The sequence below is a fragment of the Sphaerodactylus townsendi genome, linkage group LG03 (assembly GCF_021028975.2).
Source record: "Sphaerodactylus townsendi isolate TG3544 linkage group LG03, MPM_Stown_v2.3, whole genome shotgun sequence".
NCBI classification, from domain to species: Eukaryota; Metazoa; Chordata; class Lepidosauria; order Squamata; family Sphaerodactylidae; genus Sphaerodactylus; species Sphaerodactylus townsendi.
This window is the reverse complement of record NC_059427.1, coordinates 69,319,325-69,344,572: the sequence shown is the minus strand read 5'-3', so window position 1 is coordinate 69,344,572 and position 25,248 is coordinate 69,319,325. Positions and strand designations below refer to the sequence as shown.

The following is a 25,248-nucleotide window of genomic DNA, read 5'->3' as shown; positions in this document are numbered from 1 at the left end:
GTGGTAGGGTGTTGATTTGTTTTTTAAAGATAATATTATGCTAAGAAAATAGTTATGAAGGTATACCATTTTTGTCTTTTCCCAACACAAATTCACCGCAAATTCACCAGCCCCAAAGCGTCTTCAAAATGGCCTCAGAGATGTCTGCTTCTGACATCTCCTATGGGATGAGCGCTGGAAGTAGAAGAGAACAACTCTTTTCCATTATTTATGCCTCTGTTGGCAACAAGGAGGCTGAAAGAAGCATGGCCAAAAGAACTTGTGTGCCCATACAAGCACACACATATGTGCACAAGAGAGAGAAGTTGGTATGCAGTGGTGGTGGTGGTACAGGAGGACATCCTGCCCAGGAGCTCTCAAAACCTGGAGTAGAGTACAGCTTCAGGATAGCTCCAGCAAACTCAAATTAACTTCATCACTTTGTTGATCCAGTCCACATAGTGGGAGACACGGGTGAAGACAGCAGGCAGGTCTTTGCGAGCACATACACGAGACGGGGTGATCACGCCTTGCAGCACCCAGCAATCATGAGCCAGGCAGGCCAAGGGGCCTCCAAAGTCACCCTGGTCAGGGAGAACAAGATACAGTTCCTATAACAACCGCTAGCCTGAAAAGATCAGCTCAGCCAGCTTTCCCACCTCTCAAGATGACTTGTTTGGGTTGATTTTTCCTGTTCCCGGAATTTGCTCAGATTCATTCATGAAACGCTTTATTTTCATACCCAGCCACTTCTCTGCTTCCTGTTGCTTGTCTGTCTCAGCCTTCCTTTCCCCCACCCAATTCCTTCTGCAAGAGCTGCTTTGTCTTCCTCTTTCTGCTCACTAACACCCTAATCCTTCTGCTCACTTCCCACCCCCTTGAAAACCCTTTTTCCATTCCCCCCTCCCGGCACCTAAGCTTTTATATTTTGTGCACTTGCAACTCACTCACAGCTCAGATAAGACTCAGATCTTTGCCTTGCTTACCTCACAAGCCCCCACACCTATCATCAGAGGTTGGGTACACAATTCATTTTCCTTCATGTGGCCTCGAAGTGCCACTTGGCACTCTTGATTGTTCATGATAGGTAACCGAGCCACGTGGAGCATATTTTCATTACCAGTCCCTGTTGGGGTTGAGGGAAGAGGCAGAAACAGAGGCTTAGGAGTTTGCACTATCGGTCTGATGAGATGTCTTTCAGGGCTTGTACTTAGCCTGGACCAGGGCATCAAGGGTAACTTATGCAGCCTCTAAGACAGAGCTATTTAGCAGAGAGGCTATGCACAAGAAAACAGCAGAACAAAAGTATAGAAGAGACAGGCAAGCTACTCTATAGCTGTACTTGCTGAAGAATGAAAGACTTACTCTAATGTAGCCACTATACAGTAGACTGGTGATTGGAAGGGTGAATGCAAACCATCGTCCCCCCCCCTCCCCTTTCCTTTCTCCCAGTCTGCTTGGTACCTCTGGTGTCACCCCATCCTGCAATCTCACACATGGTATCCGCAGGCACAATGTATTGTTCAGGTGGAAGACAGATCAGTGCTACACGTGGATTCAGAATGGCTGGTCTGCAGAAAGGAGGGGAGGCATAAATCCATTCACATGCAGATCTGAGATTCACAGTCACATCACACAGACATGGGGGGGGGGGGGCAATTCAAAATGCAGCTTGCAGCACCCTTCTCCTGGCCAGCTGATTGCGGGCAGGAGACTGCAGGAGTAAGCTTTTTGCAGGTTGCTGCAAATGCTTGCTTACATACATGGCAACAAATCTACTTCGATATAAAAGAAGAGGGCTGCAGCAGTCATCAAGATGACAGCTGGCAAAGACAAATGCCAATAGTGAAGTGGGAAAGAAAACATTTATTGATAGAACACTAAAAAGGTCCTATGTATTTTGCTACAGATTCCACAGGGGATCTGAAACATGATATGAAAAGAAGACAAATCATATGAAAACTAAGTATGAGATATTAACACTCACTAGAAGAAACATGAGTGAATGAGCACAAGTGAGATTGTTACAGTATACAAACTGAAAAATCCCAGTGATTAGAAACATAATCATATTGCAGACAACAAAGCATATTCATCCCAGCAAAGCAGTACAGAGCTCTGTCCATCGACACACCAGCTAAAATAATCTGTTCCAAGCATGAAATATCACATAATAATACATGGGCCAACAGGTCTGAAGAAACACATGACATATAACCTCTAAATATGTTTATCTACAGCATTTTTCCCACAGCTGCTGAACTCACAGGAAAAAAGAATGAAGTAGATTTTCTCTGTGCTAGCTGCAAGAGATCCACACCCTCATTTAACCCATGAGAAATCGGTTATGATCTACAATATGAGCTTTTTAGATTCCTCAATGTTTATTAAGTGAAGGGGAACTCTGCCTGGTAGTGTGGCAAAGCAGTTTAACTCTATATCAGAAAAAAGAGAATGCTCCATTGTTAGGCCTGTCTCTGGTGATGAACAGACCTTGTACAATTAGGCTGACTCTGGGGAAAGGGTGGGTATTCTGTGTGAGAGACAAGATCCAACCTAGTGGCTAGTCAATGAAAGTCTGTGCCTGAAAGCATTTCAGAAAAGTCTAACTGCTCTTTGAAGTCATAGCCAATTTATATTTTTGTGCTTCAGCCAGGTTTCTCCTTTGTCTACCTGGAGACCTGTGCTGCTGCTGCTGCTTTTCTCTTTAAAACCAATCTATAAATAAATAAAAGTTCTTAGTTGTTCATAAAGTAATCCAGCCTCAGTGATCACAATAACTTCCTTGGACACTGCAAAATTTACCTCATAGCAGTGATCACAAAGCCTACATACTAACTGAAGAACTCCTGAAAACTGGAGTGGAGGGTGGGGGTGGGCGGGAAGGTCTATAGTTCAAAACAAACTTAGGTCCCCAAGATCTTAGGAGGCTGCGTACATTCCCTCAGTAGGAAAAAAAAGGCTTGTAACACAGCCCAAACTCGTTTCTATGTGGAAACCATGTAGGATAGTGAAATTGTCATTTGTGGAGCTGTTAGCTATTTCAAGAACCTTCCATGGCTGGAAACAGGGTAAATAAGTAATGAATTAATCAATAATAAATTATACAAGCATTTACTTTGTTTCATTTCAAAGGAATGATATTGAAGTCTATTTAAGGGTGATAAGAAAGTGTATATTTTTGTGGCAGAATTCCCACTGTTGGTGGGAATTTCCCTTGATGATCCATGAGGTCCCTTCCAGGCTGCTGTGTCATGCTATAGAATTGCCATGGGCTTTCTTAAGGACCTCATCCCTACAAAATCCAGCCCACCACTCTCAAATTAAGGCTGCTTCCAGCTTTATTCTTGGTCACCTTTCCATCAGTTCACAGACTGCATCACATCATATCACACAGTCCTTACTATGTAAAAGCTCCCTTCTGCAGTATGCCATCACCTTTACCAGCTGCCACCCAATAAGCCGTTTTTCCAAAATATGGACCATGATCTTGCATTGGCTGATTTGGAGCTTCCTGACACTTCTTCCAAACACTGCCCGCTGCCTCTGCATCCAACACATTCGAACTTCTGTGGCAAGTTTTCCTCACCAAAACTAGATTTCTTTATATCAATGAGGAACTGGGTTTCTTCATGTCAATGAGGACAGTCTCTTCAAACTATAACACATATCACAGACTCCAAACATTGGTGCAGTAGGAATCTAAAAACCCTTGCACAAGAAAGCATCTGTCTACTGTGCCCCTCATCACAGAACATAAAACTCAGAAACTCCATTGTGTAGGGGATACAAAATCCTCTCCAAAGTCACATACCTCTCCAATTTCAGCATCACCAGAAGAGATTCAGAGGGTCCACATACAATCTTTTGGATAGGTATGGCCTGTTTGTTGGGGTCATTAGGTCCAGGGTCCTTAAAGAGAGTACCAAGCCAGACTTCATACCCTGATAAGTCAGCATCACTGTCAAGAAGAGAGAGAAAAGTTTCCATAGGGCTGCCAGATCCTCACTCTCCACAGCAGATTCCAAATATATCTGCCTTCGAAGAAACAAGCATGATTTCATCTTCCCTTCCAACCTCATCCACTGTAGAGCCTTCCTGGAGCTACCTAGTAATTTTTATTGCTAGTTACTAAGAATCTAGAATGGTGCTGGATGGATGTTGTGCTATAATATCTGAAAGCAACTATTCCCTGCAATTTAAAAGCAAGTGCTTCAGTCCTGGTTCTTCTCTTCTGCTGTCAACCTCCCTGTCATCTGATCACTGGTTATGCTGCCCATAAATGCTGTCAGCAGCATGCTCCTAGCCTTTGAAAGAGAGCTGGGTGTGCATTTCCAGGACAAACAGCCAGTCATCCTGTAAATGTTGGGTTGGTCAGATGCTATTTGGAACTTCCTGTGAGCCATTTTCCCATAAGGAGATCATTTCCACCTAGGAAAAATTACTCATGTGAAATGATCCACATTTGATTTTATAAGCAAGGCAAACTACTCTGATGGCAGTCAGTTACATCAAGAACTTGCCTCAGGCAAAAGATTAAAAGTAGGATCAGGATCAGGTCTTTTGAAGGACCTAAAAGAATTATATGAAGAAGCAGTATTGGAGGGAGGTCCAAGAAGATGCTTACCAGGAGGAGAAACACTGTCGTGTGCTGATAACCCACTGTTCTTTCACCAGTGACCCTCCACAGAAATGGATTCCTTCCCTGGATACCAGAAAGTATACATTATAGTGGAGAAAGGGTCAGCTTCCTCTTAATGAACACATTTCTCAACTTAGCCTCTAACATCAGTAAGCTTGTACCCAGGGCTCCCGTTCCCCATACATCACTCATACTTTTCTCTGCAGCCATATAACAACTGACGGGGCCTCTGTGCTTACATTTGGTTTTAGGCAAATACCCTCATTAGATCAGACCAGCAAAATTATAGTTTATAAGAGTAATCAGTTTGTTATCAGTTGCCAAATCCTTTCCCATTTTGTAGCACTGCTACATGGAAAATGCAGGGTACCTAGCCATGAGGATAAATGGAGACAGGATGTACCTCATGTCTGAAATCACACCTTTAGGAAAAGGGACTGCTGATGCATCTGTCAGCTGGCTAGGGTCCCTTAAATACTTTCCCGCACATGCCACTGAGGTCTTTTTCTGGTCCCTGCCCTAATGTCCCCTGTATTCTACTCACCGATTGCGGATACTGACAGTCCAGGGTGAATTTCCTATTTGTCCCCCTACAATACGACTCCGTTTGTTGTTGTTGTAGAAGCGGTTGTCCCTCCTGCCACAATGGGCAAAGGCTACATTCTCTGCAAATTTAAGTATGATATTCAGCTTTAAAACACACCTATGCTCATGCCTGTAGCACATCAGCCTGGAGGTGTGAGGAACTCCAGTTCTCCAGCCAACTGCACTCCCTTCTCACCATAATCATCTCATTTCACAGAACTCCCAGATTTGTGCACAGATGGCTTACCTGGGGTCAGCAAGATGGAGGACTTCTTGTCATCATCTGAAGAAACAATATACAGGTTGTTCAAACATACAAGTGCATCACTTAACTTCTCAGCCCTGGCTTATCACAGTTAATGACTGACAACTGAACTGGAGCCACTTAAAAACACTTCTTTTGAAGCTGTGTGAAGTTCGACTTGCATATACAGCAAACTCTTGGGCCAGTCAGTCCCACTTTCAGCCTACCTTGCATGTTTGTTATGAGGATGAAATGGAGGTGGGGAGAATCATGTTTATTTCCCTGAGCTTAATGGAGAAAAAGTAATATTGTGTTGACTGCTCATAATTTCAAGCCATGAGGTATTCATATTTATTGCTGTAATGATTATGACAGCCAGAAATACAGTTCTAAAAAAGCAAAACTGATAGCTCTCACAGATGTAACTCATATCACATAATGCTTGTGATGCCTCCTCACCAACTCTTTGCTCAATTCCATTCCTGCTTTAGAAAATGAGGGCAGAGATTCAACTTCAAATCTGCAACTGATGTTGTACATGAACATACTAAAGTTCATCCCAGTATTTCAAGGGAAATATCACAATATGATGTGTTTTATGTATTTCCTGGCCCCTTTGAAATGGGTATGGGATCAAGCTGAAATACAGAATTTTGGCCTACCACATTTAAGTTCAATGTGTTTGAGATTATTTGTAAAATGATAATAGAATGTAAAATGGAAATACCAGACCAAAAGCCTTCCTTGGCACAGAGAAGAATACCCTGAAGGATGCATAAAATTCCTTGTGGGAGACAAGTTTCCCTTTCCTGCCAGAAAGACTGTAGAATAGCCAGGACAGAGTGGGGCCTGCACATGTTCTACTCTTAACAGCCTATGCATAAAGAGAGAAGTGGTGGCTAGTGTAGCTGGCAAAGAGGCCACTGTGACAATGTCCTTCTGTCCATCTTAAATTCAGAGACTCACCACATGGCTCAATGGCACAGTAATCAAACTGGGTTCTAGGGTCCATTGTGTAGCACCAGGGTCCATGGCTGTCATTGTCTGGGTTGCGACAGTAATTTTCTTCAAGATGCACAGTAGGGAACATAGTAGGGAAGATCCTAATGGAAAAACAGAGCATCATCCCTTCTGCATATTTCCAAGTTGCTGTCCTGTTACATCCTCAGGCCCCTGTCCAGAATGTTGCTTCTTGGGGCTCCAGATATGCCATCGTTACTTATTTGTTGTAATTGTATACAAGCACCTTCATGGGACAGAAACGTCTATGCCTCAGAAAGCAACATTTTGTTTCTGGTAAAAGGAGATTTTCCTCTCAGCTAATGACTCCTGTGCAATTTTGAGTGCAGCTTGGCATGTGACTGCTGCCCTGTTTGGTTAGAGAGTGCTTGCAGCATCACTAGCAATGAACAACACAACCCCATCTAGCCACTGAGCGATTTCTCTTGCTGTTATTTTATTTTTACTCATGTACTTATTTGTGTTTGTTGAGGTACCTCAGTAGTGCCTCCACAGCAGTGCCCATCATTTTGTATTCCTCTTTCTTCATTTTTTAGGTAGACGTCTTTCAAGGCTATATGCTTCCACTCTACAATGATACACTGCAGACTTTTAACACCTTTTCAAAAAGTAGTGCATTGTTATTCTTCCCCACCCCACATAGATTATATCCCCAGGAGTAAGGCTACCAACATCACATAGCTATGAGATATAAAGGTGAAGGTAGTCCCCTGTGTAAGAACCAGGTCATTCCTGATTCATGGGGTGACATCACATCATGATGTTTACTAGGCAGACTATGTTTACAGGTGATTTGCCATTGCTTTCATCAGTCATCTGATGAAGAACCAGTATGGTGTAGTGGCTAAGAGAAGGTACACTCTAATCTGGAGGTTTGATTCCCTGTTCTGCAATTTGAGTGTGGAGGCTTATCTGGTGAACTAGATTAACTTGTGCACTCCCAACACATGTCAACTGGGTGACCTTGGGTTAGTCACAGTTCTTTGGAGTTCTCTCAGCCCTATCTACCTTACAGGGTGTTTGTAGTGAGGTAGGAAAGGGAAAGGAGTTTGTAAGCCCCTTTGAGTCTCCTTACAGTAGAGAAGGGGGGGCATATAAATCCAACTCTTCTTCTTCATCTATACTTTATCCCGTGCAACCTGGGCACTCAGAAGGATGGAAGGCTGAGTCAACCTTGAGCTGGCTACCTGAAACCCACTTACATTGGGATCGAACTCAGGTTGTGAGCAGAGCTTTGACAGCAGTACTGCAGCTTACCAGTGCGTGCCGTGGGACTTGCTAGCATGTAATATAGTGCCACTAGAAACAAATTCATATTAATACATCTTGACAAGCTGATTTTTTTTAAAAAAAGAACAGTCTGAACTACTCTCACAAAAGCAAGCACACTTCATTTTATCTATTTCCCTCCTCACAAACACATATTTTATTCTGCATTCTTGAATCCTCTAGCCCAGGGGTAGGGAACCTGCGGCTCTCCAGATGTTCAGGAACTACAATTCCCATCAGCCCCTACCAGCATGGCCAATTGGCCATGCTGACAGAGGCTGATGGGAATTGTAGTTCCTGAACATCTGGAGAGCCGCAGGTTCCCTACCCCTGCTCTAGCCCCAGTTCCACCTCTTTATTGCCAACAATCTCTGGCTCTCTTGCTTTCAGGCTTTCACCAAGCCTGCTGGTAGCTGGAAACCCCAAAAACTGGGGGTGATGTGCTATTTAACCTAAGAGTCCATGGTCACGAGCTTCAGGGTTGTTCCTACTTGTTGGTTAGTCACACTATTTCTGTTGTCTCTCACTGACATTTATACCTTTAACCCACACTATTATGTTACCCTTTTTCAGGAGGGGACAAGGGAGTGTTACAGCAGTTGCTCACCCTCTACTTCGAGCTTAAGCAATATGGGAAAAGGAACCACAATACCCTGAATGCCAGCTCTCTTTCCTTCTCCCCCAGATCCTTTAGGTTCTGTATGTAAGCTTTCTCCGGCAGAAGACTGCCATCCTTTAGAGTTACCTGTTGGGCATTCCCAACTTGTCTAATGAGTGAGCCAGGCAAACATGGACTGTTCCCATCTCAGAGAAGGTCTTTCCATCTCACATCTGGGTATTGCCAAAAGTAAGGACTCTACTCGTAACTTTAGCTTGGAGTTCATTGGAGACTTATGCATGCAGTCTGCAAAGAGTTACATTCTCATCTGCTGTCTTTCTGAGCTGTCAAATCTATGCAGAGTTTATCCTTTTTGCTTGTGAAAAGAGAATGGGTGGACTTGTCCTTCCATCTCTAGCCTGAACAGAGTCACAAAATTTTTCCTGGGTTGGGACAGCTGGTCTAGAAACAAGCTTGCCCTTTGGGGCAGCCCAGGGACAAAGGCAGCACTCTCTTTCAAGGTTCTTATTGAGAGCTACAACCTAGTTCCTAGCTAGTGCCAATGATTCCCCACTGGCTTTTCCTTGCATCCAACAGGGGAAGAAAAAAGATCTCCATTCATAGCCTACCCGTGCCAGCTTGAACACTCACTGGGGTTGGTGAGGCGATTGCTCGGACCACCTCTGACATGTGATTCCCTTCCGAGTCTTACTGACAGTGCCTTGGTACTCTTCTCCATTTCCATAGTAACAATCTGGAAAGGAGGGGGAGAGAAGAGACTCATATAAGTGCTGACATACATGTCCACCTTTCACATCAACAGTATTTCCAGCATTCAAACCATGGACCCCTCTATCCCATCTCAACAACACAGTTCCAAGTGCCTTTTAAGCAACCACTTTTTTTGTAGTGGGCAAATTACCAATTTTTAAAAATGAAAATAGCTCCAGGAAAGAAAGCTCTGGGGAAAGAAAAAGAGAAATCCCTGCTGGAAGAGCCAAAGTGCATTCCACCAACAAGCTAGTTCAGCCAGCTCTCACCTTCCATTTCCACATCATCTGCACAGCGTCTAATCTGGAAGCAAAAAGCCACCCGCAGTTTGGGAAGGGAAGTGAAGCACCAGGGGGCCTCTGAGCCATCTGGGTTTCGGCAGTAATTTTCTTTCAGGTCTCTAGGGGGCACAAAACAGCACCATCAACCACCAAAATGCACAAAAGCCATTCAAAGCAATCCTGGGATCAGCTTTTGGGGTTCCAGCGCTCTTTGGAATCCCTCAGTACTCTTGCTTTATGAATGTTCACTGCCATGAACCTCATGCTGCCTCTGAATTACAGTTTTGGTACTTAATAGTAATAATGCAGTCGATTTTATCTGAGGATTTTGGGACTTCTGGTAGCCATACTAGGGAGCACTATTCAAGCCAGAGGGAATGAGAGTTTTCTAGCCGGGGCAAGTCCTCTTTTTCTCTCTGCCCCCACCCGTTGAGGCTTTGGATTAGTTTAGAACAGAAAAGAAGAGGGTCATTATTTTGTTTCCCAGTTGGCAATACCCAGGTATTCACAGCACTTCCTATTCACTATAGCACTATGCAAACTAGCCATTATTAGGGTGGGTTCACAGAGTCCCAATTTGTTTCAGAAATTTATCTATTTAGTACATTTCTATCCTGTCCATTCAATACATTCAGGACAGGTTACACAATTTAAAAACATATAAACATTTCACTAAATGAATTATCATAAACATATAAAACGTTCCCAAAAACATACCTAATAATAGTCCCAAACTTAATACCCAACCACCCCCCAATCCCCTGTGTGCACATGGAGGGCAAGTTCCAAAACAGCCAGTGATCTGTTGGACCTGGGAGCTATCACACAGAAAGCCCTCTGCACAGCCCCCGCCAGCAGAAGTTCCTCCCCCTGGGGGCCTCATTACCCGGGCTGGTCTAAATGGCAGAAGGTGCTCCAGCAGGTACTCTGGTCCCAGGCCATGTCCACTGAATAGGCTCAGATGGATTGCCAACAGCCAGCCTTTTGAAAATGTCCTGCCCCTTTAATGGAGGCCTAATGTGTGGAAATGAGCAGATGAAGCTTTTCATAGCAGAAGGAAAATAATGTCACCTGGTAAATAACATCCCATTAAGTCTGCTTTCAAGGCCTGAGACATGTTTTTTCTCCAGGCAGTTGACAACCCTCAGCCCAGATGTGTGTAACATTCTGCACAGTCAGCAGTCTTCCAGCAAACTGCAGCTGCGAGTCCATTGCACATTAGGGATCAAAGCTACTGATGTTCTTCATGGATTTTGCCACATCAGCTCTTTTTAGGCATTATGTTTCTGATGGTCCTACCTCACATACCAGGAGAGTGTGCTACATCCAGTCCTCTCTGTACATGTGATCTCCAGTTTGTCTGACAAAGGCAACACAAATATTTTCCAGCCATAGTATGTGGTACATGAAACCCAGATTTTTGAGAATATGTGTTCATGTGTACCAAGGCTGGAAAATATGTTCATTGTTCTTTTCAGACAAAGTGACAATTGCACAACCATGATAATGTTCTCCCAGTACATGAGACAAAAACACCAGGAACATAATACCTGAAAAGGACTATAACAATTGCAAATGCAATGACATGGTGAGTAAAAAATGTTTGGAAAAACATACCACTAATACCACAGAGCACTGAAGTGAACAATATAGACATTCAGGTGGATGTTTTCAATGTCAGTGACAGAAATCTGGGCACCAGCTGAAATCAGTGTGAGTTTAATCTATAATCTTTGAAATAATTAGGAAATCTTATATTTGGATGTATCGTCGAAGGCTTTCATGGCTGGATTCAACTGGTTGTTGTGGGTTTTCTGGGCCGTGTGGCTGCGGTCCGGTAGATTTTGTTCCTAACATTTCGCCTGCATCTGTGACTGGCATCTTCAGAGGTGTATCACAGAGGGAAGCCAATATGAATTCGGAGAGGATCTGCACCCTGTGATAGGCCCCAGGTTCAATCTCTGACAACTCCTTTACACTATCAGAAGACCCAACTATATTTGATAGCATTCTCAGGCCCATCACAAGGGTGTCACCATCATTTAAAAGTCATTTAAAAATGCAGCAAGGGCTTGATCTTGATGAGACTCACCACAGGGGGCTCTTCCCCCCCCCTCACCTTTTCAGGTGTCAAACAGCTGTTGGGGGAGAGTCAGCCATTGATAAGGCTCAAGGGGAATGGGGAACAAGAGCACCTCAGCCTTGTGATATTTTAAAATGATTTTGGCCCTCAGTTAGCAGGTGCTGGAAAGACACTTTGTCTACCTCAGAGCTCTCCCTCCGCTCCTCAGAACAGCCGCCACTGAGTCAGATGGCTTAGTGGTTTGATTCAATATACATATGCATTCCCTTTTGTGACAGATATTTCCAAACATACACATCTCCAGCCTACTTGCACTCGTATTTCTCAGGCAGGAAACTGTGCTGGTGGGGAGTCTGCGAGTCCCAGCGTTGGCAAGGGATGCCTGTTGCAGTCGTGTTTATCTGGCCTCGATAGTCTTCTCCTTTCAACCTGAAGCAGCCAGTTGTAGAAGCAAAGCGCGGGCGTTTCTCTGCTTTCAGGGACACAAAAAACAAATGAAGAACCTGCACACTGCAAGTTTTTCCTGACAGATATTCTGTGCCATTATTAGCTGCAGTTTTTACATCATGGAGATGCAGTACTGAGGCAAATGGCTGAATTTCTGCCTGTTAAAGGGACAAAAACTCTTGGTGGGTGGGGTAGAGATCTCCCTACTGAAAGCCCTTGACTACATAGGCAACCCATTTATTATTAATGGCCAAACTGATTTTTAAGTGGAAGACCTTTTTATACAAATAACATCAGAACTTCACTTATACTTTGTCTCAGTAAGCTATGAATCTGTGCGGCATAACGAGACTTGGAGAGCATCAAGTGTGCACTGAAGGGGTGGGGTGGAGAAAACCTATTGTGGGGAAAGTGTTTCAAGTCTTGGACTTCTCCTGACTGAGTCTCCATGAAAGAAACTTGAGGATCATACAGGCTTTAGCTTTACAGCCACTCTCATATTCCCCTTGAAGCCTCAACAATAGAACAAACCTCAGTCAGTTAAGGCAAATATTGGGATCAAACTTATTCTGTTCCACTAGCCCTAGGGCAGGGGTTGGGAACCTGCGGCTCTCCAGATGTTCAGGAACTACAATTCCCATCAGCCCCTACCAGCATGGCCAATTGGCCATGCTGACGGAAACTTGATAAATTCGGACCCAGGCTATCTGGAAAACCTACCCTAGAAGCTGGGCTTCTTCAACTGGGTGTAGTAACTATACTATAGTTAACATAGAGCACTAAGGCCAGGTCTCCTATTAAAGGCAGGGGAAAGCGATGGAAACATGATGGTTGTGAGAGATGCTGGATCTTCCTTTTCTTTTTCAGTTCACAAACTGGGGTATTTCTATACAAGGTCATGCAATAATTTCTTGTGCCCAGTAAAAACGTGTAGCCCTTTATACCCAAGTTCCCATCCCAATAGATGATATTTCACAACATATGGGGGGAAATCTGTTTTTAAATGAATTTTAGAAATGTTATTTTCTGTTTTGAAATGGCTTAAATAGACCAATTGTGATAATGAATTTGCAGTCCCAGCCAGGACCCATGTGCCCTGGACCTGATAAAGTACACCCATTCTCCCCCGATACCTTCCGACCATGCCTGACATCTACTTCAAAGTGTTCATTCTCTCATTGTGTCATCTATATAGGCCCAACTGAGGAACAGAACAAGCCTCAGAACTGACATGTCTCTTTAGTTACTGACAACAATGGCAGGGACAAACACCACAAAGAGTGAAGGAAGACCCAGCAGACCTGAATTTCAAAATGACACTGTTCTTGCCATGATAGTGATCAGTAGTATGCTAGGCAGATTCCGCATGGGCCAAAACCAGCGTGAAAACAGTGCAAAAACAGTGTAAACCCTTTTACACCATTTTAAACCATTTTACACCACTTTCGCACCGTTTTCATGCCGCTGTTTTTGACCCATGCGGAATCTGCCTAGGCTAGACATATTTTCAGTGTACCTTTTACCTCAGGACTTACTGCATTTCCGAATGTGACAGAATTCCCGCTCTGTGGAAGGATCTGTCGTGTAACACCAAGGACGCTCAGAACTGTCAGGATTACGGCAGTAATTGTCAAACAGATCTTTATCAGGGTATCTTTAAGGAAAAGGAGAGAAGACGTCACAGCACAATATTATTGTTTTTTTCAGTTTTCATTTGCCCTTGGATTAAGTGTTTATTTGCACTTGTATTCCTTCAAAAACAGAAAATCACCACCAGCTCCCTCTCCTGCTTTAAGCAGTGGAAAAAACATTATTTAGCAAACCCAGTGAGGGTTGCCATCTGTTTCATAATAAGTATAGTCATGGCTATTTATTAAAATATGCTTAAATGTAAGTAGGTTAAAATAACTGAACCACACACTTCACAACTGGGAAGTGTCATCTGGGAAAAAAGAAACGCTAAAATAGCTTTTTTTTTTTACTATGAGTGTCTCTCACAGCAGACCAAAAAGCAACCTTTAAAAGGTCATGCTAAGATTCTCCCGTGTTATATAGGAGAAAATCCTGCAATTTCACCTCATAGGCCAAATAGCACTGTCCCAGAAAGTTTCAGGTCATGAAACCAGTGCAGGAAAGAAGGCTGAAGTTCGCCATATGCACAACAGTCCAAATCTGGAACCATTCATGTAAAAATGCAGGATATATCACAACTCGCATCTGACTCTTGCAGCAGATAGGAACCCTAGACCCAATTGGTTTATTTCCTAATGTGGGAATCAGAGGGAAAAGAATAATGGTTTAAAAAATGGAGGTCAGGCAATATCAATAACAGACCAGTGAGTGCAGTTCCTCAGAGGCAAAGTCTGGGATAGATTCCCATGCCTGCTGGAAAAATCCATGAGGAGGAACATTCCAACCTGAAATAGGTTTCCCGTAATATTTTTTTCAAGGATGGGACCAAGTACTTATGTGGCTGGAATGGATGCTTGTGAGGAAACTGCAAGTCCCAGCGCTGGCACTCCTTGCCGGACTCAGTGTGATCCACAAAGCCCTGATAGTCTTCACCATTACATGACATGCACACAGCTGAAACAAAAGGCAGAAGAGAGTCACTACTTAAGATGCAGAATAAGGCTGCAAGTTCCTTAACCATCACCTTGAACAGAAGAAAAGGACACTTTTGCAAGAGAATGTCAGTCTAAAGAAAAAACAGATACATCTTATGTCAAGGTCACCTTTAGCTAAACTGTAACCAGTGAGTCTAAATTTGGAAAAGGAAGTTCATTGGCATGTGCAAGATTAAAACTGATGTTTTTGCAACCTCTGATCTGCAGACTAGTGCTGGAACATAGAGTGTTGTCTTCCTGCTCCACAGCAAGCGAAGTCAAATCAATTTCATCATAAATAGGAAAAGATATCCTGGTCTATCCCTGGGTGGAGGTCTGGCTGCCATGACTCCACTCAAAGAAGATTATATTTTTACTAGCAACAAAGCCAATTGCGGGGGAGATGCAATGGGCCCTAGCAAAGGGTTAAAGAGAGCGCATCTCCCCTCACAATGGGCTTTACTGGGGCTGTAGTGTCCCCCAACCCACCCTTCCTTGCAGTGTGCAACTTACCTGGGCCTGGTTCTGTGGCTAAGGGGTTGGAGAAGTGTGCCTTGGGGTAGGTGGGAAGGTGAGGATAGGGGGAGGGTGGAGAATAGTGGCTTGGGGTGGAGGAACAGTGGCAAGGTGTGGGTTGGGGTGGGAGGTTGAAAGGTGCGGCTAGGGGTAGGGGAGGGTGGCAAGGTGGGTATTGTGGTGGCAGGAGGGTGAAATGTGGATGATTGGGTCAGGGGGGCAGGAGGAGGCTGTCGGGTGGCGGAACAACTGCTCCATTACCTGGCCAGGCAGATTGGGGAGGTGGGAGGGCTTCTGGGGGTGCCAAGGCAGGGGGAATCGGATGTCAGGACAAAGAACTCTGATCAATGGGAGAGCAGGACTCACTTCATGAGTCCTGCTCTCTGCTTGGTGGAGGGTTCGTTGTCCCAACATTTGATTCCTTAGAGTTTTATTTTTTAAGGATGTCTGCTAGTGTCATGGGATCAGGGTCACCAGCCAGGAGTCCTTTGATGAGGAGCACTGGCAGAATGACCCCACTGTGCTGGAACCCCAGTCACCTGGTCCTTCAGCACGGCCAGAAGCCTCACAGGATGCAGACAGAGCTGGCCCAAGTCTGGGAAGCGGAAAGTTGCAGGAGCAACCTTGTTGAAAGGCTGACAGATTTTTCTGCCATACACACTTGCAGACTGATTCCTTGAAACTCTGACTTGGACTGGATTGTCTGACCAGACCTCTCTTGGACCCTTGACTGCCTCTTACTCTGGACTCAGAGTAAGACTGCTCTCTCCTTCTCTTGAATCGGTGCTTGCTATTAGCTGGAACCTGACTATCAGGGAGCCTGGCCAGTGGTGGGATTCAAATAATTTAACAACCGGTTCCGGTGGTGGGATTCAAATATTTTAACAACTGGTTGTTTACAAGCACCATTAAACTAGTTTAACAACTAGTTCTGCCAAAGTGGTGCGAATCTGCTGAATCCCACCACTGAGCCTGGCAGACCAGGACCGCTAGTTAGGTGAATAGCTCAGAATATCTGACTGGTAAGTGCTAACTGGGGATTCTGCTAATTTGCATAATTGACTAATAAGAGATTGAAGCAGGTGACCTGATGGGGAAGGAATGTATATGAAGAAACTGAAGTCTGAGTTTGGGGGAGTTGTGAATTGAGCAGAGGCGTAATGGGGGGAAATGGTGCTCAGGGCAAAATGGTGCCCCCCACATCCCCCCACGTCCTGTAGTAGCTATGCCCCCCGCACCCACTTACCTGAGCTGGTGCTACGCAGCCCAGGCTCTAGCCGGGGGGAGGGGCCTGGCTGGTTGACTGTTCCGCCTCCTCCTTAGGCAACGCAGCACAACCCAGGCCTGCTCAGCAGGCCGTAGAGGCTGGAGCCTGGGCTGTGCAGAGCAGCCAGAAGTGTGGTGGGTGGGTCAGAAGTATGGGGGGTGATTTTCCGCCCCCCCCCATGTGACTCACTGGGGTCGCCTGGGGCATTTGTCCCCAGATGTCCTCATTATAGCTACGCAACTAGAATCGGGTAATGGAGCAGCTTGGGGGGCTGTATCTCTTTCCCTGGAGAAACAACCAAAGAAGTAGCAGATCTACCTGCATTGTATTTGTATTAGAATGTTGCTTGATTTGAAGACCTTGCTCATTCCTCCTACTATACTGTTTCCCAAATCACTACAATATTTAGCTTAGGGAACATTGCTTCAAAATAATATTTTCTGCACAATATATGGAACCCAAACTGTACAACTGCAGTGCAAATGCATCAGTGTACACAAGTGTGCTTCTATGCATGATCATGCGCCATGGCACTGTGCCAAAATGCATAATAAATATACCATCCAGGTTCGAATCCCTGTTTCCCATGAAATTCACTAGGTGACCTTGGCCCAGCCATTTTTTCTCAGTAACTTATTTCACAGGGCTGTTTTAGGGATGAAAAAACTAGGTTTGGCACCATGAGCATACCCTTTTAAAGAAGGGCAGGGTAAAATGAAATTAAATAAGCAATTCTGGTGAAGACAGTTCTTTTAAGACACTTTACGCACCATCTTCACATTTCTTGATGCCACAACTTTGATACCGAGTGTTAGGATTAGTTGTATAGCACCAGGGACCATGATGATCTTTATCTGGATTCCGGCAGTAATTTTCTTCCAATCCATTACGTGCTGAGGGAGAAAACCTTGTAACACAAGGAAAAAATTGGAGACAAATGACAGGTTGAAGTGAATGTTCCAATTGAAATTATAATACGGAGTATAGAATGCTATATTTGACGAGAAATTTCGAACTCAAATTCTGAAACCAGAATTAATTATACATTATTAAAATTACATAACCAGCTTGCTTATTTTATTATTTGTATTCTCCATGCTCCCACCCCCAATGTCCCTCAAACCGCTTGTTGCCTCAAATGCAGTAAAGCTGCTTTGTGTCGAGATCTTTCAAACAATAATCTTTTTATCGAAAACAATCTTCAGAATATCTATCCAGACATCTCTGGGAACATTTTGAGGAAGTTTAGTGAGGTAATACTTTCACATACCCCAAGGCATAATGCAGTAAAATCATGCTGTTGAAGACACAAATGAAACCTGCTCTGTAAGAATCCTAAAACCAACCATGGTAGGGATATCCGCATGAGGTAAGAGTTCCAACTCCAGGTTGGAAAACACCTTGAGATTTTGGAAGTGAAGCCTGAGGAGGGTAGGGCATGGAAATAGGAGGAAATTCAATGAGGTATAACGCCAGAGAGTCCACCTTCAAAAACAGCCATTTTCTCCAGGTGAACCAGGAGACAAGGAGCATAGAATCTTCTTTGTTAGGAGAACGTATCCAGTGGTGGGATCCAAAAATTTTAGTAACAGGTTCCCATGGTGGTGGGATTCAAACTGTGGCGTAGCGCCAATTGGGCTGAGCGGGGCACAACGGGGGCGTGGCCGGACATTCCTGGGGCAGGGCATTGCTGGGCTGGGCTGTGGCAAGGACGCAGCCGCTGTGCCGGTCCTTGGGTGGGAAATGAATGCACGCAGGCGCAGACTGCCATGCATGCCGGTGCACCTCCTGCTAGACTGCTTCAAGTTCTGCGCACTACTGCTGAGAGGAGGGGCATAACTAAGGCAAAAATCATGTGGCAAAATCACCAATTAGTAACCCCCTCTCGGCACACACAAATAATTAGTAACCTGTGAGAACCTGCTGGATCCCACCTCTGAACGTATCCCTGCATGAAGGCTTGACTTCCCTAAAAGTTTCAAAGATGGAGTTCCATCTTCCCTCCTCAAGGCCTTGAAGCAGAGTAGAACACATAAAGCTACATTATCACTGCCCCCACCATACCTATGATCATGAGGAACTTTCAACCGCCAGTGCTGACAGGTTTCTCCATTTTCTGTCACTGACTGGACCCCTCTGTAGCTTGACCCATCTCCCACCACGCAGTTCCTCATATAAGCTATGAAAGGGAGAGAAAACAACTACAGTGATATCAGTACAGCTATGAAAAATGAAATAGGCTATGTCAGCATAGTTGTCAAGAGTTTTCTGAAACTTGCTTTAAGGTACTATATGTTTTAGGCTGCTTTTAAACTCTTCCTGGCTTTTAAATATTTTATTATTTGTCATAACTTTTATGGCATTTTATTGTAACTGTTATAGTGTTTTTGTTGACTAGAACTTACCTAAACAAATACATAAGACTGTTTTTTCCCATCACATTATATCTTCTCTAGAATAATGAAAGACATTTCTACTTTAACAGCAAAAAGAAGGTGGAACAGGGCAATGTATTTTGCATCTCTGACTCAAGCAGTATCCGCATAACCATTGTCTGCTCCCTTTCAGGGGCCAGACTGGAAAAACAGAACAGTCTCCTGGCAACAGGATAAGACAGACACTTACCTTAAAAGATCAAACTGCTCTTTTATCTGATAATAGAACTATGTGTTCTGCTTAACCATGAATGGTATTTACATCCTTTGTACATACCCTCCAACTGTTCCAAATCTCTCAGGACTAGCACTAGTGATACTTCCAAACAATTACATGTCTAATACTTCTGTTACTTAACAATTCCACAGCAGAGCCCTGACATGGAAAATGTTCTCAGGCTAATTTCAGGTGGGTGCAGAATCTGATTCATATAAAACCTAACAGGCCTCATACCCTACCATGAGTGTTGTTCTGATTGATATGATGAGTAATGGATCTGAGGGAAAGGGGCAATTAGGGACAATTGTTCTCACAGACTGGGCTACACAATTGTCATTAGTATATTAAGCAATAATGATGAAGTTGCATTAATTTGTCCCCTACATAAGTAGTCCTGTGATAACATGAAGTGATCCAGATAATTTTAAAATTTCTGTTTCTGTTTTTTTTTTATTTCAATCATGTATACTGTCATTTCTCCTCCCACCCAAAAAACTGTTAACCCTTCTCTCTGTGTGTCTGGGTGTGTTTTTTCCATTTCACCCACACTGTCATTCCTTCTCCCCTGCTTTTCCTCCCCCACCTGCCTTCTTGCCTCCATTGCCTTCCAGAGTTCAGGGGTTGGCTTCCTCGCCTGTTTGCCTCCCTAGGTCCCTCCTATGGCTCTCTGGAAGGCTGCCATCTTCCCAGGGTTCCCTGCTGCCCTGCAGCGGCTTCAATTCTTGCTGGAGATGGTGGGCGCTCCCTCATCACCCATCCTGTATGTGCCGATGGTCCTTTGTGCAAATACTACCACAACTACTCACTTCCTCTCAGTAGTCCAATACAAATATCTCTACCTAGATTCCAACATGCCAGGCTAATGGTGAATTCCACACAGCAGAAACGTTCTCATGGTCTCTTCCTCAAAACGTCTTCAAAATGTTCTATTTCTCTCAATCTGTTTTTTCAAAAGTTGCTGAACTAGCAATCTTTTTTTCCCCAGCTCAGGTTGATGACATTTCCTGCCTGCTGAATGAACAAAAGCAGGCAGGAAATGCTTTATTTCCACTGACCAAATCTCGTACTTTCGTTTTCACCACTCATGCCCATCATTTTGTGCGCTGCAGCAGAGATTCTCCATGCCTCTGCCATTTGGTGAAGATTTTCCACGGAGGTTCCCTCTGCTTGCAGCTCATCTGCACACAATTTCTGTGTAAAAAGTAGATGAATAAAGTTTGTTTGCCTAGCAATCCTGTACATGTGTGAAACTGACCCGGCACAACTTTGAAACTGACAAGAGCTCTGTGCAGCAGGCAGGATAAAAGGTCTGTTTTGCCTGGCAAAACTTGTGTTCTGTGCACTGTGGAAATATAAAATGCTGAAATTGATCTTTTAAAAACATTCGCAGGACATTTTATTTCTGCTGTGCGGAAATCACCATTGCCTTTCATGCACTGTTCTTTCTTTCCCTCTCCCTCTTCCTTCCTCTTTCTCCTTCTCTGCATAGCTGAAGCCTGCCATCCTACCTTTCTTTTGATAGAGGTCATAGTGGACATTCCTCTGCAACTGGGTTTGTGGTGAATGTTGGGTCAAAGACAGCAATTGGCAGCCATGGCTCTGCCAGTTGTAATTAAAGGCTCTGGAAAAACAAGACAATGCACAAGCACAATTCTCATTAGCTCTTGCAACGTATGTCCTTCAGCCTGGCTAGGAATCACACCCACTCCTCAGATCCATGAATGGAACCCAGGTTTCACTGGCAACTCCTTTAGGCCCTACAGATACAGAGAAAAAAGCCCCACTTTCTACTAAACAGATGCAATCCATGTCAACTAAGCCACAGGTGTCTTTGGCTTTCCCCACTCACCTTTGTCCGAGGGTTGCTGCGCGCAATTCCCGGCACGCGCAATTCCTGGCGCGCGCCCTGGCTTCCCCACAACGCAGCACGGGGTCGTCAAAAGGCACCATTTCAAAAGGCACCAGGAATTACGCGCGTCGAGTGGGCGCGAGAGAGGCAGCGTCGGGGCAGCTGCGTTCTCGCCGCCCCTGAAGTGGGGAGGGCAGCTGGACCCCGTGCTACTTGAGGAGAGTAGCGCAGGGCTTAAGGTAAGTGGGGAAAGGGCCTTTGTTATTGGGAAAGGCATGCATAGAACGTTTAGCAAGCAGTTCAGCAGACAGTGGAGCAGTCATATAACTTGGTATGATTCCCTCCCCTTATGCAGCCCAAGCCCTTTCCTTGAGCCCCACCCCAAGCGCAAGAGGTGCGGGGGCAACGCCTGGAGCAGATATTGTCCCCGGGCACCATTTCCCCTCCATACGCCTCTGGTTTGCATTTCACACACGATTGAGATGAAGAGAACATATTGTTCATGCAGGTTGAAATTTCACATCTAGGCAGATTAATAACCTCCATCAGCAGAACACAGGGCTACATACAATTTGTTCCAGTAGCTCTCTGAAGTTCATACAGGTGCATTCAGTGCTGTTATTTTCCCTCTCACCTGCAGTGTAGCATATTTGTGCACTGCCTTGCACACTCCTCTATCACAGCAGGCTTCTCTTTCTGAAGGGTCCCAGAAACCAGCTCAGTAGCTTTTATCCTCTGGAAGTCGTTGAGAGGGGAACGCTGACCTGGAATAACACAGAAAATACAAGTTGCTGAAGCCTCCTACAAAAAGGCCCCAATCCTACCATTAGCAGAGGCACAGGAGCACCCTCTCCCTCACAGCCCTTTCCCTCACATTGTCATAATGAAAAAGGCATATCTCTGCAAGGAAAATGGACAAAAGCTTAAAAAAATGAAAGCTGGGAATTCAGGTACCCTGCATGACCTATATCATTACTGCAGTATGTCAATATTTTGCTGCCATTATTTTTAAATGCATTCATGGCATCAAGGTATTAATATAAGCCAGCACAAATACAACCAATGACAACAGCATCCTCCCTTTAAAATCTTCATTATTTAAAGCACGTGTGAAAGAATATAAACTGACTCCACAACTGTGAAAATGCAGAGGGAGGTCAGATATGCAGAAGAACTGTGTCCATACCACTTCCAGTTCTTATAAATCAACTCCCAAGAAAATCAGGAGTAAGACAAGCATGCAAAAAAGCCTTAAGTAAAAGCCTGGCAAGCCCAAAGAACAGAGGGGTACCTAGGGGGGAGACAGAGGGGGCAGATGCTCCAGATGCCACTAGTGAGTGTCACAGGGGGAGTGCATTCAGTCATCCCTCCCCCCCATGACAGCTGCTTGAGCAGTCTGGAGCAATGCCAACTGACTCCACCAGCCAATGGAACCTCTGTTCAGGCACAGACACCAATTGCACAGGCTAGGCCCCCACCCCACCCCCAGGTGCCCCATTACTTCCCTTCCATTTGGTCCAGGCCAAATGGCTGCTCAAACTCCTTCTCCCACTCCTGCCCCCAAATGAAAGCTCCCCCCACCAGTCGCAAGCAGTGCTGCACTTTGCCTGCTGTGCACTGAGGAGGAAGAGGCCAAGTCTCGGGCGCTGCCAGGCTGGTGCCATGCTGCAGGACTCTATGTAGGGATGAAGCCTGGGTGGCAAGAGAAGGCAAAGCCCCAGTGGGAGAGCGGTGTCTTTCAGTGGCAGAATCTGGGATCTCGTTGGGGAACCCATGGCTCTTTGTCCTTCCCCACACGCTTGTTGCTCTGACGGGCTGGAGTGGCGTGGAGCATGTGACAAGGCAACCATGGGACGCCCACAGCTGGGCTAAGAGGACCAAAGCGGAAAACCTGGACTCCCCTCCCCCACTCTCCTTGCAACTGGATTGACAAGCTCTCTGCACTGAGCTCTGCAAGCAGCTCCCCCACTGCCACTTGGTAAGTCCCCAGTGCCTCCGCCATCAAGCAGCTGTCACCAAAGGATTAGTTTCTGGATTCGATGTAGACTCCCCACACCACGCTAGCCCAGGAGGTGCAATTCTGGATAGCACAAGTGGGGGTGGTGGTATAATTTCAGTACTTGCCCTGGGTACCATTTTCTGCCGGTACGCCACTGCCAGAGAGGAAGGCTAGGGATATCTCTTCTAAAGCGAACCTAGGTGGCTGTGATTTGGACTGCATACACTTTCCCAGCATATCCAGTATCCACAGACAAGACATGTGGTTTGACTTTGCGCACACATCTGTCTGAGGACAACACTGGCTGTACAATCCCAGGGCAAACTTTTTCCCAGGGTTACTGAATAAAGTAGTTTAGAAGAATTCTTTTGTGTGTTATTTGAGCAGGGGATTAGAACTGACTGATTATAGTGGCTAAAGGGCGCACCTGTATTATAACTTTAAACTGGGTTTATTTCCAAGGCTCTCCTTCTTCACAACAACCCTGGGAATTGTAGTCTGGAAAGAGAAATGCACTCACAGACCCCAGGCCCTGCTGACAGCAACAATTTCCCAGATTTCCTTGTTTGGGAGCCACTACAGATAAACTGATCTAAAGCTGTCTTAAAGGTATCATACCCATGCCCTAAGAGTTGCTAAAAAGAAGGGATATGACAGACTGTATACTTTTGCAACAAAGTTTCCTGAAAAAGGCACATCACAACAAAAAGGAGGGCAACAGAGCTTCTATTTGCATCTTATATCTGCACTATCAAAAACCTGCACCTGATCAGTTTGGTTTGAACATGAAGCATGTACAGGTTGAGCAAACAGTACAGGTGTGCAGCACCAAATTGCCCTGACCTGGATAGCCCAAGCTCGCCTGCTTTTGTCAGAGCTTGAAAGCTGAGGAGGATCACAGTCAAGGTTAGTACTTGGATGGGAGGCTACCAAAGAAGTCCAGGCTGCTATGCAGAGGCACTTAGTCCCTCTGGCCCTTGCCTTGCAAACCCTGGGGGACTGTGATAGCTCACCTGAGACTTGATGGCCCTTTCTACCACTACTAGCAAGTAGGTGAGGCTGTTCACAAAGCAACATCAGAACTCATAAAGATGCTCTTGGCAGTCAGAAATCTCTTGACAAATCTGAATGACCCAAGCTTTCGGTTTTCCTCCCTCTGCCTATCAAAATATTTATTACTACCTTCAGGAACTGCACAACAGCCAGAAACATATTAAGTGTAACCCTCTCCGGTATGGAGACACAGTAATGGGAGAAAGCTGTACCTTCTGAATTTCTGCCTGCCATGAAATGGTCACAAGCATGGAATGCTGGCTTAGGGAGGGGGTCAGAGAAGAGGAAGATTGACAGCCTTTCTTAGAAAAATCTGTATCTGGCAAGTATTTAAAAATTGCTACCTTTCCCCATACCTTTAATACCTGTACAGACAAACATTTTTCAGACTTTCCCAGAATTGAGCAAAAAAAACATTTCACTGTTTCACTGATCCTGTGAAGATGCCAGCCACAGATGCAGGTGAAAAGTCAGGAGAAAATGCTACTAGAACACAGCCATACAGTCTGGAAACCACACATTTCACTGTTTATTTAGATATTTCTACCTTGTTTTTTCACCCAATGGGGATGCAAACCAGAGGGCTGCCAACTTTCAGGTAGCACCTGGATGTCTCCTGATATTACATTTGATCTCCAGGCTATCAAGATCAGTTTCCCTGCAGAAAATGGCTGCTTTGGAGGATGGCATTTATACCCTCCTGAGATCCACCCCATCCCCAAACTGCATCTTCACCCCCCCCCTCAAGCTTCACCCCCAAATCTCCAGGTATTTCCCAAATCAGAACTGGCAACCCAACCAATTCAGTTTATAACTTTGTTCTCCACTTGTCCATTTTATCCTCTATCGGGGGGGGGGGGGGTGGTGGTGGTGGCATATCCTAATCTAACACACTAACCACTACACCATGCAGTCACCCTGTCAGAGGCTTGGGAAGGGGGGAAGAAGTGAGGTATCAGCTCTACACAAGAGCAATGTTGAAAAGCTCCTTCTTGTCTTCTTGTGAGGAGCCATGGCAAAATGGGAGAGAGAGGAGAGACAGTGGCTACTTCTAACTCTTCTTGGTTCAGAAGCCATAAGAGGACCAAAATGACCTTCCTGTCTTTGACTCCTCCTATCCCAGGTGCCTCGGTGCACAAAATTCAACAGGTAGCTACTCTGAGGGACAAGAGAGAATGATAAGAGTTCTGCATTCTCAGGAGAAACAGCAATTAGAGAGATGAACCCCGTGGCAGCCCCAGGAGAAAGGAAATTGGGGAGGGGGTACTCACCTGAGCTCAAGGTACAGACCAGCACAAGGAGTAGAACAGCAGTTTCTTGCATGACTTTCTCCAGCAGCCCCACCACAAGGCAGATGTGCCGGCTGGGTTAGGTATTTGGGAAC

At 45.0% G+C, this 25,248-nt stretch overlaps 1 protein-coding gene across 1 annotated transcript; it reads right to left on the bottom strand.

The window, feature by feature from the left end:
- Positions 1-66: 66 nt before the first annotated feature.
- MST1 (macrophage stimulating 1) lies at positions 67-25,248 on the bottom strand. Its single transcript, XM_048491690.1, has 18 exons — positions 25,136-25,248; positions 21,447-21,576; positions 20,472-20,584; positions 18,373-18,487; positions 17,079-17,215; positions 14,385-14,505; positions 13,455-13,573; positions 11,782-11,941; positions 9,378-9,508; positions 8,989-9,091; positions 6,417-6,553; positions 5,454-5,489; positions 5,166-5,286; positions 4,607-4,684; positions 3,794-3,940; positions 1,444-1,550; positions 966-1,105; positions 67-563 (listed from the first exon to the last, which is right to left on the bottom strand). Exons 1-18 carry the CDS (start codon positions 25,185-25,187, stop codon positions 402-404), a joined length of 2,109 nt encoding a protein of 702 aa, XP_048347647.1. The 5' UTR covers positions 25,188-25,248; the 3' UTR covers positions 67-401.

Excerpts from the sequence above, each read along its gene's own strand:
- MST1 (XM_048491690.1), bottom strand. The coding sequence starts at position 25,187 with ATGCAAGAAACTGCTGTTCTACTCCTTGTGCTGGTCTGTACCTTGAGC. Across the intron at positions 21,577-25,135 it reads GGTCTGTACCTTGAGCTCAG|GTCAGCGTTCCCCTCTCAAC; the intron begins GTGAGTACCCCC and ends GTGTTATTCCAG. Across the intron at positions 6,554-8,988 it reads CAATCGCCTCACCAACCCCA|GATCTTCCCTACTATGTTCC; the intron begins GTGAGTGTTCAA and ends TTTTTCCATTAG.